General features: G+C 48.5%; 1 protein-coding gene across 1 annotated transcript in view; it reads right to left on the reverse strand.

Moving 5' to 3' along the window:
• Positions 1 to 16577, reverse strand: part of KCNH2 (potassium voltage-gated channel subfamily H member 2) — a 192364-nt gene that overhangs the window by 53220 nt on the left and 122567 nt on the right. The window contains exons 4-5 of the mRNA XM_088462931.1: positions 8034 to 8233; positions 1367 to 1619 (exon numbers count right to left, since the gene is read on the reverse strand). Of these exons, the coding sequence (XP_088319057.1) occupies positions 1367 to 1619; positions 8034 to 8233 (453 nt within the window). The remainder of the gene's footprint in view (positions 1 to 1366; positions 1620 to 8033; positions 8234 to 16577) is intronic.

Genomic DNA, 16577 nt, shown 5'->3' on the forward strand with positions numbered 1-16577 from the left:
CTGTTATTGCTGACATACTACACGTGACAGCAGTGACATGAGAGGAGCTGTTATTGCTGACATACTACACGTGACAGCAGTGACATGTAAGACGCGATTATTGCTGACATACTACACGTGACACCAGTGACATGCAAGAAGCTGTGATTGCTGACATACTACACGTGACAGCAGTGACATGAGAGGAGCTGTTATTGCTGACATACTACATGTGACAGTAGTGACATGTGAGAAGCTGTGATTGCTGACATACTACACGTGACAGCAGTGACATGAGAGGAGCTGTGATTGCTTACATACTACACGTGACAGCAGTGACATGTGAGAAGCTGTGATTGCTGACATACTACACGTGACAGCAGTGACATGTGAGAAGCTGTGATTGCTGACATACTACACGTGACAGCAGTGAGATGAGAGGAGCTGTGATTGTTGACATACTACACGTGACAGCAGTGACATGTGAGAAGCTGTGATTGCTGACATACTACACGTGACAGTAGTGACATGAGAGGAGCTGTGATTGCTGAAATACTACACGTGACAGCAGTGACATGAGAGGAGCTGTTATTGCTGACATACTACATGTGACAGTAGTGACATGTGAGTAGCTGTTATTGCTGACATACTACACGTGACAGTAGTGACATGAGAGGATTTGTTATTGCTGACATACTACACGTGACAGCAGTGAGATGAGAGGAGCTGTGATTGCTGACATACTACACGTGACAGCAGTGACATGTGAGAAGCTGTGATTGCTGACATACTACACGTGACAGCAGTGACATGAGAGGAGCACGATGTAGGGAAATACAGACACACTGATTACTGGACTCTAGGCCTGATTTAGTGGTGGGCACTTAGGCCGCCACAAGTGAAGTATTCTCCGCAGAGCGATAGCGTCTTCATGCTAATGCCGCAGCCGATGGAGTTTGTACAGAGACGCTCATCAGATACCGCGCTACTCCCACGTTGTGTGTACAAAGACGAACCATCGGTCATAAATCACTCGCACCACTGGATACTTCACCAGCCCTATGAAGGCGCCATCGCTGACCACAACACACCTGCCTCTGGTCAGCCACCTCCGTTATCACCCAGAAGGCCCACCGAAGTTGCCTTTCTCTGCGTTCAAATGCACTCTAAGTCCCTCGGCGGTAGCCATCGTGACGCATTTACAGTACGTATCGGACGCATACCCCGACAAACATTGGCTGCTTGCATCCGACATCGCCGCTGCGTCCACCTCTGAATATATGCCCTCTGTATGGGCAAAAGCCGAGGACTGATTTGGCGTGTTTCGGGGTAAGGTCCCTAATCAATTCATTATGAGAATAGAAAACTAAATATAAAACACAATTACCCAGTATGGCGACCACCACATCACCGCGCAATATTTCAATGGATCCACGAGAAAGGAAGTACAGAGCAGTAAGTACATCGCCCGCATGCACTAGCGTGTCCCCAGGGGGTGCATGCGTGGTCTTAAACTTCATAGCCAGGGCCCGCAGGCAGCCCTTAGTGGCTCCTTTGAAGGGTTTACAGTTCTGCAGAAGAGTTCGGTTCAGGTGCAGACAGATGTCGGCCTGTAGGCACTCGGGAAAACCCTTCAACACCTAAAGAGCAGAAACAGAAGCACAACGGTGAGAAACAGAAAGATCTGCAGAGTAGGGAATGGTAATATGGGAGAGGAGGGAGGGAGCACCGAGACTGGTGAACAGAAACAGAAGCACAATGGTGATGAACAGAAAGATCTGCAGAGTAGGGAATGGTAATATGGGAGAGGAAGGAGGGAGCACCGAGACTGGTGAGCAGAAACAGAAGCACAATGGTGAGAAACAGAGAGATCTGCAGAGTAGGGAATGGTAATATGGGAGAGGAGGGAGGGAGCACCGTGACTGGTGAGCAGAAACAGAAGCACAACGGTGAGGAACAGAAAGATCTGCAGAGTAGGGAATGGTAATATGGGAGAGGAGGGAGGGAGCGAGCACCGAGATTGGTGAGCAGAAACAGAAGCACAATGGTGAGGAACAGAAAGATCTACAGAGTACGGAATGGTAATATGGGAGAGGAGGGAGGGAGCACCGAGACTGGTGAGCAGAAGACCATGAAGGATTTAGAGTCATGGGGAGTTATTTATCATTGGTTTCTAAATCCCAGAGCTTCTCATCGTGTTTATGCCTGAAATGTAAAATGCAAATGATTTTACTATGTACAGGAGATGGATACATAGTGATTGTGGGTGTACAGGAGATGGATACATAGTGATGGTGGGTGTACAGGAGATGGATACATAGTGATGGTGGCAGTACAGATGATGGATACATAGTGAAGGTGGGTGTACAGATGATGGATACATAGTGATGGTGGCTGTACAGATGATGGATACATAGTGATGGCGGGTGTACAGGAGATGGATGCATAGTGATGGCGGGTGTACAGGAGATGGATACATAGTGATGGCGGGCGTACAGGAGATGGATACATAGTGATGGGGTGTACAGGAGATGGATACATAGTGATGGTGGGTGTACAGATGATGGATACATAGTGATGGTGGGTGTACAGATGATGGATACATAGTGATGGCGGGTGTACAGATGATGGATACATAGTGATGGTGGGTGTGCAGGAGATGGATACATAGTGATGGCGGGTGTACAGATGATGGATACATAGTGATGGCGGGTGTACAGATGATGGATACATAGTGATGGCCGGTGTACAGGAGATGGATACATAGTGATGGCGGGTGTACAGATGGATACATAGTGATGGCGGGTGTACAGGAGGTGGATACATAGTGATGGTGGGTGTGCAGGAGATGGATACATAGTGATGGCGTGTGTACAGATGATGGATACATAGTGATGGCGGGTGTACAGATGATGGATACATAGTGATGGCCGGTGTACAGGAGATGGATACATAGTGATGGCGGGTGTACAGATGGATACATAGTGATGGCGGGTGTACAGGAGGTGGATACATAGTGATGGCGGGTGTACAGATGGATACATAGTGATGGCGGGTGTACAGGAGATGGATACATAGTGATGGTGGGTGTACAGGAGATGGATACATAGTGATGGTGGGTGTACAGGAGATGGATACATAGTGATGGTGGGTGTACAGATGATGGATACATAGTGATGGCGGGTGTACAGGAGATGGATACATAGTGATGATGGGTGTACAGATGATGGATACATAGTGATGGTGGGTGTACAGGAGATGGATACATAGTGATGGTGGGTGTACAGGAGATGGATACATAGTGATGGTGGGTGTACAGATGATGGATACATAGTGATGGTTGGTGTACAGATGATGGATACATAGTGATGGTGGGTGTACAGGAGATGGATACATAGTGATGGTGGGTGTACAGGAGATGGATACATAGTGATGGTGGCTGTACAGATGATGGATACATAGTGATGGTGGCTGTACAGATGATGGATACATAGTGATGGTGGGTGTACAGATGATGGATACATAGTGATGGTGGGTGTACAGATGATGGATACATAGTGATGGCTGGTGTACAGATGATGGATACATAGTGATGGCGGGTGTACAGATGATGGATACATAGTGATGGTGGGTGTACAGATGATGGATACATAGTGATGGTGGGTGTACAGATGATGGATACATAGTGATAGTGGGTGTACAGGAGATGGATACATAGTGATGGTGGGTGTACAGGAGATGGATACATAGTGATGGTGGGTGTATAGATGATGGATACATAGTGATGGCGGGTGTACAGATGATGGATACATAGTGATGGTGGGTGTACAGATGATGGATACATAGTGATGGTGGGTGTACAGGAGATGGATACATAGTGATGGCGGGTGTACAGATGATGGATACATAGTGATGGCGGGTGTACAGATGATGGATACATAGTGATGGTGTGTGTACAGGAGATGGATACATAGTGAAGGCGGGTGTACAGATGATGGATACATAGTGATGGTGGGTGTACAGATGATGGATACATAGTGATGGTGGGTGTACAGATGACGGATACATAGTGATGGTGGGTGTACAGGAGATGGATACATAGTGATGGTGGGTGTACAGATGATGGATACATAGTGATGGTGGGTGTACAGATGATGGATACATAGTGATGGCGGGTGTACAGATGATGGATACATAGTGATGGTGGGTGTGCAGGAGATGGATACATAGTGATGGCGGGTGTACAGATGATGGATACATAGTGATGGCGGGTGTAGAGATGATGGATACATAGTGATGGCCGATGTACAGGAGATGGATACATAGTGATGGCGGGTGTACAGATGGATACATAGTGATGGCGGGTGTACAGGAGGTGGATACATAGTGATGGTGGGTGTGCAGGAGATGGATACATAGTGATGGCGTGTGTACAGATGATGGATACATAGTGATGGCGGGTGTACAGATGATGGATACATAGTGATGGCCGGTGTACAGGAGATGGATACATAGTGATGGCGGGTGTACAGGAGATGGATACATAGTGATGGTGGGTGTATAGATGATGGATACATAGTGATGGTGGGTGTACAGATGATGGATACATAGTGATGGCGGGTGTACAGATGATGGATACATAGTGATGGTGGGTGTACAGATGATGGATACATAGTGATGGTGGGTGTACAGGAGATGGATACATAGTGATGGTGGGTGTACAGATGATGGATACATAGTGATGGCGGGTGTACAGATGATGGATACATAGTGATGGTGTGTGTACAGGAGATGGATACATAGTGAAGGCGGGTGTACAGATGATGGATACATAGTGATGGTGGGTGTACAGATGATGGATACATAGTGATGGTGGGTGTACAAATGATGGATACATAGTGATGGTGGGTGTACAGGAGATGGATACATAGTGATGGTGGGTGTACAGATGATGGATACATAGTGATGGTGGGTGTACAGGAGATGGACACATAGTGATGGTGGGTGTACAGGAGATGGATACATAGTGATGGTGGGTGTATAGATGATGGATACATAGTGATGGCGGGAGTACAGGAGATGGATACATAGTGATGGTGGGTGTATAGATGATGGATACATAGTGATGGCGGGAGTACAGGAGATGGATACATAGTGATGGCGGGTGTACAGGAGAAGGATACATAGTGATGGTGGGTGTACAGATGATTGATACATAGTGATGGCGGGAGTACAGGATATGGATACATAGTGATGGCGGGTGTATAGGAGATGGATACATAGTGATGGTGGGTATACAAGCAATCGGTATTAAATACCACCGGTTGCATGGCCGGTAGTTTGATTCCCGGCAGCGGCAGCCCGACAGCGCTGGTAATCCCCCCTAACCCTCCTTAGGGGTGCCTAACCCTAACCTCCCCCCCAAGTGCCTAACCCTAATCCCACCTGTAAGTGACTAACCCTAACCCCCCCCTTCCCCGCTGCCTAAACCTAAGTTCCCCGGGGGGGTGCCTAACCCTAACCCTCCCTACCCCTATCATAACCATAACCCTCCCGGGGGGGTGCCTAACCCTAAGTCCCCCCTGGGTGCGCTAAACCTAACCCTCCCCTGCCGCGCGGCTGTCCGCTCGCGGCGCCCGGCATCACTTCGATCGGGATGCGGGAGCCTATCTCCCGGCGTCGTGGAAAATGACAGGCGTCTAGATATAGACGCCTGCCATTTATCCCACGCCGGGATAAAGCAGTCGGGAAGCCGGCAGTCGGGATCACGTCAGCCGGTTTCCCGATTGCATCCCGTGTACAGATGATGGATACATAGTGATGGTGGGTGTACAGGAGATGGATACATAGTGATGGTGGGTGTACAGATGATGGATACATAGTGATGGTGGGTGTACAGATGATGGATACATAGTGATGGGGGTGTACAGATGATGGATACATAGTGATGGCGGGTGTACAGATGATGGATACATAGTGATGGCGGGTGTACAGGAGATGGATACATAGTGATGGTGGGTGTACAGATGATGGATACATAGTGATGGCGGGTGTACAGATGATGGATACATAGTGATGGTGGGTGTACAGATGATGGATACATAGTGATGGTGGGTGTATAGATGATGGATACATAGTGATGGTGGGTGTACAGATGATGGATACATAGTGATGGTGGGTGTACAGATGATGGATACATAGTGATGGTGGGTGTACAGATGATGGATACATAGTGATGGTGGGTGATAGTGATGGTGGGTGTACAGATGATGGATACATAGTGATGGTGGGTGTACAGATGATGGATACATAGTGATGGTGGGTGTACAGATGATGGATACATAGTGATGGCGGGTGTACAGATGATGGATACATAGTGATGGCGGGTGTACAGATGATGGATACATAGTGATGGCGGGTGTACAGATGATGGATACATAGTGATGGTGGGTGTACAGATGATGGATACATAGTGATGGTGGGTGTACAGGAGATGGATACATAGTGATGGTGGGTGTACAGATGATGGATACATAGTGATGGTGGGTGTACAGATGATGGATACATAGTGATGGGGGTGTACAGATGATGGATACATAGTGATGGCGGGTGTACAGATGATGGATACATAGTGATGGCGGGTGTACAGGAGATGGATACATAGTGATGGTGGGTGTACAGATGATGGATATATAGTGATGGCGGGTGTACAGATGATGGATACATAGTGATGGTGGGTGTACAGATGATGGATACATAGTGATGGTGGGTGTACAGATGATGGATACATAGTGATGGTGGGTGTACAGGAGATGGACACATAGTGATGGTGGGTGTACAGGAGATGGATACATAGTGATGGTGGGTGTATAGATGATGGATACATAGTGATGGTGTGTGTACAGATGGGTGTACAGATGGTGGGTGTACAGGAGATGGATACATAGTGATGGTGGGTGTACAGATGATGGATACATAGTGATGGTGGCTGTACAGATGATGGATACATAGTGATGGTGGGTGTACAGATGATGGATACATAGTGATGGCGGGTGTGCAGGAGATGGATACATAGTGATGGTGGGTGTACAGGAGATGGATACATAGTGATGGTGGGTGTACAGGAGATGGATACATAGTGATGGTGGGTGTACAGATGATGGATACATAGTGATGGTGGGTGTACAGATGATGGATACATAGTGATGGCGGGTGTGCAGGAGATGGATACATAGTGATGGTGGCTGTGCAGGAGATGGATACATAGTGATGGTGGGTGTACAGATGATGGATACATAGTGATGGTGGGTGTACAGGAGATGGATACATAGTGATGGTGGGTGTACAGATGATGGATACATAGTGATGGTGGGTGTACAGACGATGGATACATAGTGATGGTGGGTGTACAGGAGATGGATACATAGTGAAGGTGGGTGTACAGATGATGGATACATAGTGATGGTGGGTGTACAGATGATGGATACATAGTGATGGCGGGTGTACAGGAGATGGATACATAGGGATGGTGGGTGTACAGATGGATACATAGTGATGGTGGGTGTACAGATGATGGATACATAGTGATGGTGGGTGTACAGGAGATGGATACATAGTGATGGTGGGTGTACAGGAGATGGATACATGGTGATGGTGGGTGTACAGGAGATGGATACATAGTGATGGTGGGTGTACAGGAGATGGATACATAGTGATGGTTGGTGTACAGATGATGGATACATAGTGATGGTGGGTGTACAGATGATGGATACATAGTGATGGTGGGTGTACAGATGATGGATGCATAGTGATGGTGGGTGTACAGGAGAAGGATACATAGTGATGGTGGGTGTACAGGTAGGTGAACACGGTTATGGTAGGTGTACAGGTAGGTGAACACGGTGATGGTAGGTGTACAGGTAGATGAACACGGTGATGGTAGGTGTACAGGTAGATGAACACGGTCATGGTAGGTGTACAGGTAGGTGAGCACGGTGATGGTAGGTGTACAGGTAGGTGAATACGGTGATGGTAGGTGTACAGGTAAGACTCACTGCATTCATATCGATGCCATTGGTGTAGGACCAGGCATGCTGGAAATACTCCTCCAGGCGTTGGCGTAACGGGTTGGGAATTTGGTGGAAACGGATGAACTCGCGGACACGCAGCATCTGTGTGTGGTACCTGGCAGTTCCGGAATACAGGCGTTGGATGATTGCAGACACATTCCCAAAAATACTGGCGTACATGAGAGCTACAAGGGCACAAGAGAGACGTCAGCATTACATTCTCATTATACTGGCATCATACAGCAGTGGTGGTTTAGTGTACAGTGGTGGTGGTATAGTATACAGAGGTGGTGGTATAGTGTACAGAGGTGGTGGTATAGTGTACAGTGGTGGTGGTATAGTGTACAGCGGTGGTATAGTGTACAGTGGTGGTGGTATAGTGTACAGCGGTGGTGGTATAGTGTACAGCGGTGGTGGTATAGTGTACAGCTGTGGTGGTATAGTGTACAGTGGTGGTGGTATTGTGTACAGCGGGGCTGGTATTGTGTACAGCGGGGGTGGTATAGTGTACAGCAGTGGTGGTATAGTGTACAGCGGTGGTGGTATAGTGTACAGCGGAGGTGGTATAGTGTACAGCGGTGGTGGTATAGTGTACAGTGGTGGTGGTATTGTGTACAGCGGGGCTGGTATTGTGTACAGCGGGGGTGGTATAGTGTACAGTTGTGGTGGTATAGTGTACAGCGGTGGTGGTATAGTGTAAAGCGGTGGGGTATAGTGTATAATGGTGGTGGTATAGTGTACAGCGGTGGTGGTATAGTGTATAATGGTGGTGGTATAGTGTATAATGGTGGTGGTATAGTGTACAATGGTGGTATAGTGTACAGAGGTGGTGGTATAGTGTACAGCGGTGGTGGTATAGTGTATAATGGTTGTGGTATAGTGTACAGAGATGGTGGTATAGTGTACAGCGGCGGTGGTATAGTGTATAATGGTGGTGGTATAGTGTACAGAGATGGTGGTATAGTGTACAGCTGTGGTGGTATAGTGTGCAGCGGTGGTGGTATAGTGTACAGCGATGTGGTATAGTGTACAGCGGTGGTGGTATAGTGTACAGCAGTGGTGGTATAGGGTACAGCGGTGGTGGTATAGTGTACAGCGGTGGTGGTATAGTGTACAGCGGTGGTGGTATAGTGTGCAGTGGTGGTGGTATAGTGTACAGCGGTGGTGGTATAGTGTACTTGTGGGCATACAGCAGGGCACTGTAGTACTTTGAGTGGGGAGAGTCGCCTCAGGGCCAGAACAGGGCTATATGCCACCCTGTGCCTGCTCCGCCCCCTAAACCTGTCACGTCATGATATCATGACTAGGGAGGTGGTGGAGCATCGGCTCTCGCTAGTACAGCTCTGTCCTTTGGATGCTCCGGGCGTCTCTGCAGTGTTGCTCCTGGCTGCAGGGGGCTGTTACAGGCAAGTCACATGCAGGTGCTGAGCGTCAGTCACTCTTACATACATGACACACTTACACAACGCTACATGTCACTATAACAGACGGGACAGCTGTCTAAACTTTGTATTCCATTGATTCTACTGAAATCCCCAGCATGACAGGGGTGGGGTAGGGGCGTGACTAATATATAGCTGGGAGGAGTGACTGACACATGACCGGGGGGTGTGACTGACACATGACCAGGGGGCGTGACTGACACATGACCAGGGGGCGTGACTGACACATGACCAGGGGGCGTGACTGTCACATGACCAGGGGGTGTGACTGACACATGACCAGGGGGCGTGACTGACACATGACCAGGGGGCGTGACTGACACATGACCAGGGAGTGTGACTGACATATGGTAGGGTGCGTGACTGTCACATGACCAGGGGGTGTGACTGACATATGGTAGGGAGTGTGACTGACATATGGTAGGGTGTGTGACTGACACATGACCAGGGGGTGTGACTGACATATGGTAGGGTGTGTGACTGACACATGACCAGGGGGTGTGACTGACATATGGTAGGGTGTGTGACTGACACATGACCAGGGGGTGTGACTGACATATGGTAGGGTATGTGACTGTCACATGACCACGGAGTATGACTGACATATGGTAGGATGTGTGACAGACACATGACCAGGGGGTGTGATTGACATATGGTAGGGTGTGTGACTGACATATGGTAGGGAGTGTGACTGACATATGGTAGGGTGTGTGACTGACACATGACCAGGGGGTGTGACTGACATATGGTAGGGTGTGTGACTGACACATGACCAGGGGGTGTGACTGACATATGGTAGGGTGTGTGACTGTCACATGACCAGGGGGTGTGACTGACATATGGTAGGGGGTGTGACTGACATGACCAGGGGGTGTGACTGACATGTGGTAGTGTGTGTGACTGACATGTGGTAGTGTGTGACTGACACATGACCAGGGGGTGTGACTGACACATGACTAGGGGGTGTGACTGACACATGACTAGGGGGTGTGACTGACACATGACCAGGGGGTGTGACTGACACATGACTAGGGGGTGTGACTGACACATGACCAGGGAGTGTGACTGACACATGACTAGGGGGTGTGACTGACAAATGACTAGGGGGTGTGACTGACACATGACCAGGGGGTGTGACTGACACATGACCAGGGATGTGACTAACAAATGGTAGGGTGTGTGACTGACATATGGTAGGGGGTGTAACTGACACATGACCAGGGGGTGTGACTGACATATGGTAGGGGGTGTGACTGACACATGACTAGGGGATGTGACTGACACATGACCAGGGAGTGTGACTGAAACATGACTAGGGGGTGTGACTGACACATGACTAGGGGGTGTGACTGACACATGACCAGGAGGTGTGACTGACACATGACCAGGGGTGTGACTAACATATGGTAGGGTGTGTGACTGACACATGACCAGGGGGTGTGACTGATATATGGTAGGGGGTGTGACTGACATATGGTAGGGGGTGTGACTGACACATGACTAGGGGGTGTGACTGACACATAACCAGGGAGTGTGACTGACACATGACCATGGGGTGTGACTAACACATGACCAGAGGGTGTGCCTGATATATGGTAGGGGGTGTGACTGACATATGGTAGGGGGTGTGACTGACACATGACCAGGGGGTGTGACTGATATATGGTAGGGGGTGTGACTGACATATGGTAGGGGGTGTGACTGACACATGACTAGGGGGTGTGACTGACACATGACCAGGGAGTGTGACTGACACATGACTAGGGGGTGTGACTGACACATGACTAGGGGGTGTGACTGACACATGACCAGGGGGTGTGACTGACACATGACCAGGGGGTGTGACTGACACATGACCAGGGGTGTGACTAACATATGGTAGGGGGTGTGACTGACATATGGTAGGAGGTGTGACTGACATATGGTAGGTTGTGTGACTGACACATGACCAGGGGGTGTGACTGACACATGACCAGGGGGTGTGACTGACACATGGTAGGGGTTGTGACTGACATATGGGAAGGGGGTGTGACTGACACATGACCAGGGGGTGTGACTGACACATGACCAGGGGGTGTGACTGACACATGACCAGGGGGTGTGACTGACACATGACCAGGGGTTGTGACTGACATATGAGAAGGGGGTGTGACTGACACATGACTAGGGGGTGTAACTGACACATGACCAGGGGGTGTGACTGACACATGACCAGGGGGTGTGACTGACACATGACCAGGGGTGTGACTAACATATGGTAGGGGGTGTGACTGACATATGGTAGGAGGTGTGACTGAGATATGGTAGGTTGTGTGACTGACACATGACCAGGGGGTGTGACTGACATATGGTAGGGGGTGTGACTGACATATGGGAAGGGTGTGTGACTGACACATGACCAGGGGGTGTGACTGACACATGACCAGGGGGTGTGACTGACACATGACCAGGGGGTGTGACTGACACATGACCAGGGGGTGTGACTGACACATGACCAGGGGTGTGACTAACATATGGTAGGGGGTGTGACTGACATATGGTAGGAGGTGTGACTGACATATGGTAGGTTGTGTGACTGACACATGACCAGGGGGTGTGACTGACACATGACCAGGGGGTGTGACTGACACATGGTAGGGGTTGTGACTGACATATGGGAAGGGGGTGTGACTGACACATGACCAGGGGGTGTGACTGACACATGACCAGGGGGTGTGACTGACACATGACCAGGGGGTGTGACTGACACATGACCAGGGGTTGTGACTGACATATGAGAAGGGGGTGTGACTGACACATGACTAGGGGGTGTAACTGACACATGACCAGGGGGTGTGACTGACACATGACCAGGGGGTGTGACTGACACATGACCAGGGGTGTGACTAACATATGGTAGGGGGTGTGACTGACATATGGTAGGAGGTGTGACTGAGATATGGTAGGTTGTGTGACTGACACATGACCAGGGGGTGTGACTGACATATGGTAGGGGGTGTGACTGACATATGGGAAGGGTGTGTGACTGACACATGACCAGGGGGTGTGACTGACACATGACCAGGGGGTGTGACTGACACATGACCAGGGGGTGTGACTGACACATGACCAGGGGGTGTGACTGACACATGACCAGGGGGTGTGACTGACATATGGTAGGGTGTGTGACTGACACATGACCAGGGGGTGTGACTGATAGAGGTCGGGGGGGGTGTAGCCTGATGGCACGCCCCCGTTTACATCACTAAGGTGATGCTGTGCTGTGCCCGGGCTTCCCCACCATGCTGTGAATAGACACTGTGCGCATTCTCCTCAGCATACCCGCTGCCCTGCTATACAAACATCCCCCCACCGCAGGACATTGTGGCCCGCGGGCGGGACAGTCCCAGAAAAACGGGATTGTCCTGCTAAATACGGGAGAGTTGGGAGTTATGAATTAACCCGTAATTGGAGGTAATCCAGCTCCGAGGATTTCCTGCATCATAATCCCATTCTGACACAATGCAGTCACTGGAGATATAGTTATACTATCCAATGGGCCTCATTGTGTACATGGTAAATATACTGTGTGTTGTTACTAGGGGAAACGCTGGGCCTCATTGTGTACATGGTAATTATACCGTGTGTTGTTACTAGGGGAAACGCTGGGTCTCATTGTGTACATGGTAAATATACCGTGTGTTGTTACTAGGGGAAACGCTGGGTCTCATTGTGTACATGGTAAATATACCGTGTGTTGTTACTAGGGGAAACGCTGGGCCTCATTGTGTACATGGTAAATATACCGTGTTCTGTTACTAGGGGAAACGCTGGGTCTCATTGTGTACATGGTAAATATACTGTGTGTTGTTACTAGGGGAAACGCTGGGCCTCATTCTGTACATGGTAAATATACCGTGTGTTTTTACTAGGGGAAACGCTGGGCCTCATTGTGTACATGGTAAATATACCGTGTGTTGTTACTAGGGGAAACGCTGGCCTCATTGTGTACATGGTAAATATACCGTGTTCTGTTACTAGGGGAAACGCTGGGCCTCATTGTGTACATGGTAATTATACCGTGTCCTGTTACTAGGGGAAACGCTGGGCCTCATTGTGTACATGGTAAATATACCGTGTGTTGTTACTAGGGGAAACGCTGGTCTCATTGTGTACATGGTAATTATACCGTGTGTTGTTACTAGGGGAAACGCTGGGCCTCATTGTGTACATGGTAAATATACCGTAATCTGTTACTAGGGGAAACGCTGGCCTCATTGTGTACATGGTAAATATACCGTGTGTTGTTACTAGGGGAAACGCTGGGCCTCATTGTGTACATGGTAAATATACCGTGTGTTGTTACTAGGGGAAACGCTGGGCCTCATTGTGTACATGGTAAATATACCGTGTGTTGTTACTAGGGGAAACGCTGGGCCTCATTGTGTACATGGTAAATATACCGTGTATTGTTACTAGGGGAAACGCTGGCCTCATTGTGTACATGGTAAATATACTGTGTGTTGTTACTAGGGGAAACGCTGGGTCTCATTGTGTACATGGTAAATATACCGTGTTCTGTTACTAGGGGAAACGCTGGGCCTCATTGTGTACATGGTAATTATACCGTGTTCTGTTACTAGGGGAAACGCTGGGCCTCATTGTGTACATGGTAAATATACCGTGTGTTGTTACTAGGGGAAACGCTGGGCCTCATTGTGTACATGGTAAATATACCGTGTTCTGTTACTAGGGGAAACGCTGGCCTCATTGTGTACATGGTAAATATACCGTGTTCTGTTACTAGGGGAAACGCTGGGCCTCATTGTGTACATGGTAAATATACCGTGTGTTGTTACTAGGGGAAACGCTGGTCTCATTGTGTACATGGTAATTATACCGTGTCTTGTTACTAGGGGAAACGCTGGGCCTCATTGTGTACAAGGTAATTATACCGTGTTCTGTTACAAGGGGAAACGCTGGCCTCATTGTGTACATGGTAATTATACCATGTGTTGTTACTAGGGGAAACGCTGGGCCTCATTGTGTACATGGTAAATATACCGTGTGTTGTTACTAGGGGAAATGCTGGGTCTCATTCTGTACATGGTAAATATACCGTGTGTTTTTACTAGGGGAAACGCTGGGCCTCATTGTGTACATGGTAAATATACCGTGTGTTGTTACTAGGGGAAACGCTGGCCTCATTGTGTACATGGTAAATATACCGTGTGTTGTTACTAGGGGAAACGCTGGGCCTCATTGTGTACATGGTAAATATACCGTGTGTTGTTACTAGGGGAAACGCTGCCTCATTGTGTACATGGTAAATATACCGTGTTCTGTTACTAGGGGAAACGCTGGCCTCATTGTGTACATGGTAAATATACCGTGTGTTGTTAGTAGGGGAAACGCTGGCCTCATTGTGTACATGGTAAATATACTGTGTGTTGTTACTAGGGGAAACGCTGGGTCTCATTGTGTACATGGTAAATATACCGTGTTCTGTTACTAGGGGAAACGCTGGGCCTCATTGTGTACATGGTAATTATACCGTGTTCTGTTACTAGGGGAAACGCTGGGCCTCATTGTGTACATGGTAAATATACCGTGTGTTGTTACTAGGGGAAACGATGGGCCTCATTGTGTACATGGTAAATATACCGTGTTCTGTTACTAGGGGAAACGCTGGGCCTCATTGTGTACATGGTAAATATACCGTGTTCTGTTACTAGGGGAACCGCTGGGCCTCATTGTGTACATGGTAAATATACCGTGTGTTGTTACTAGGGGAAACGCTGGTCTCATTGTGTACATGGTAATTATACCGTGTCCTGTTACTAGGGGAAACGCTGGGCCCTATTGTGTACAAGGTAATTATACCGTGTTCTGTTACAAGGGGAAAGGCTGGCCTCATTGTGTACATGGTAAATATACCGTGTTCTGTTACTAGGGGAAACGCTGGGCCTCATTGTGTACATGGTAAATATACTGTGTTCTGTTACTAGGGGAAACGCTGGGCCTCATTGTGTACATGGTAATTATACCGTGTTCTGTTACTAGGGGAAACGCTGGGTCTCATTGTGTACATGGTAATTATACCGTGTTCTGTTACTAGGGGAAACGCTGGGTCTCATTGTGTACATGGTAATTATACCGTGCTCTGTTACTAGGGGAAAAGCTGGGCCTCATTGTGCACATGGTAAATATACCGTGTTCTGTTACTAGGGGAAACGCTGGGCCTCATTGTGTACATGGTAATTATACCGTGTTCTGTTACTAGGGGAAACGCTGGGCCTCATTGTGTACATGGTAATTATACCGTGTTCTGTTACTAGGGGAAACGCTGGGCCTCATTGTGTACATTGTAAATATACTGTGTGTTGTTAGTAGGGGAAACGCTGGGCCTCTTTCTGTACATGGTAAATATACAGTGTGTTGTTACTAGGGGACACGCTGGGCCTCATTGTGTACATGGTAATTATACCGTGTGTTGTTACTAGGGGAAACGCTGGGCCTCATTGTGTACATGGTAATTATACCGTGTGTTGTTACTAGGGGAAACGCTGGCCTCATTGTGTACATGGTAATTATACCGTGTGTTGTTACTAGGGGAAACGCTGGCCTCATTGTGTACATGGTAAATATACCGTGTGTTGTTACTAGGGGAAACGCTGGGCCTCATTGTGTACATGGTAATTATACCGTGTTCTGTTACTAGGGGAAACGCTGGGCCTCATTCTGTACATGGTAAATATACCGTGTGTTGTTACTAGGGGAAACGCTGGGTCTCATTGTGTACATGGTAAATATACCGTGTGTTGTTACTAGGGGAAACGCTGGGCCTCATTGTGTACATGGTAAATATACAGTGTGTTGTTACTAGGGGAAACGCTGGGCCTCATTGTGTACATGGTAAATATACAGTGTGTTGTTACTAGGGGAAACGCTGGGCCTCATTGTGTACATGGTAAATATACCGTGTGTTGTTACTAGGGGAAACGCTGGGCCTCATTGTGTACATGGTAAATATACTGTGTTCTGTTACTAGGGGAAACGCTGGGTCTCATTGTGTACATGGTAAATATACCGTGTGTTGTTACTAGGG

The sequence above is a fragment of the Taudactylus pleione genome, unplaced genomic scaffold (genome assembly GCF_031769625.1).
Source record: "Taudactylus pleione unplaced genomic scaffold, aTauple2 ptg001289l, whole genome shotgun sequence".
Classification (NCBI taxonomy): domain Eukaryota; kingdom Metazoa; phylum Chordata; class Amphibia; order Anura; family Myobatrachidae; genus Taudactylus; species Taudactylus pleione.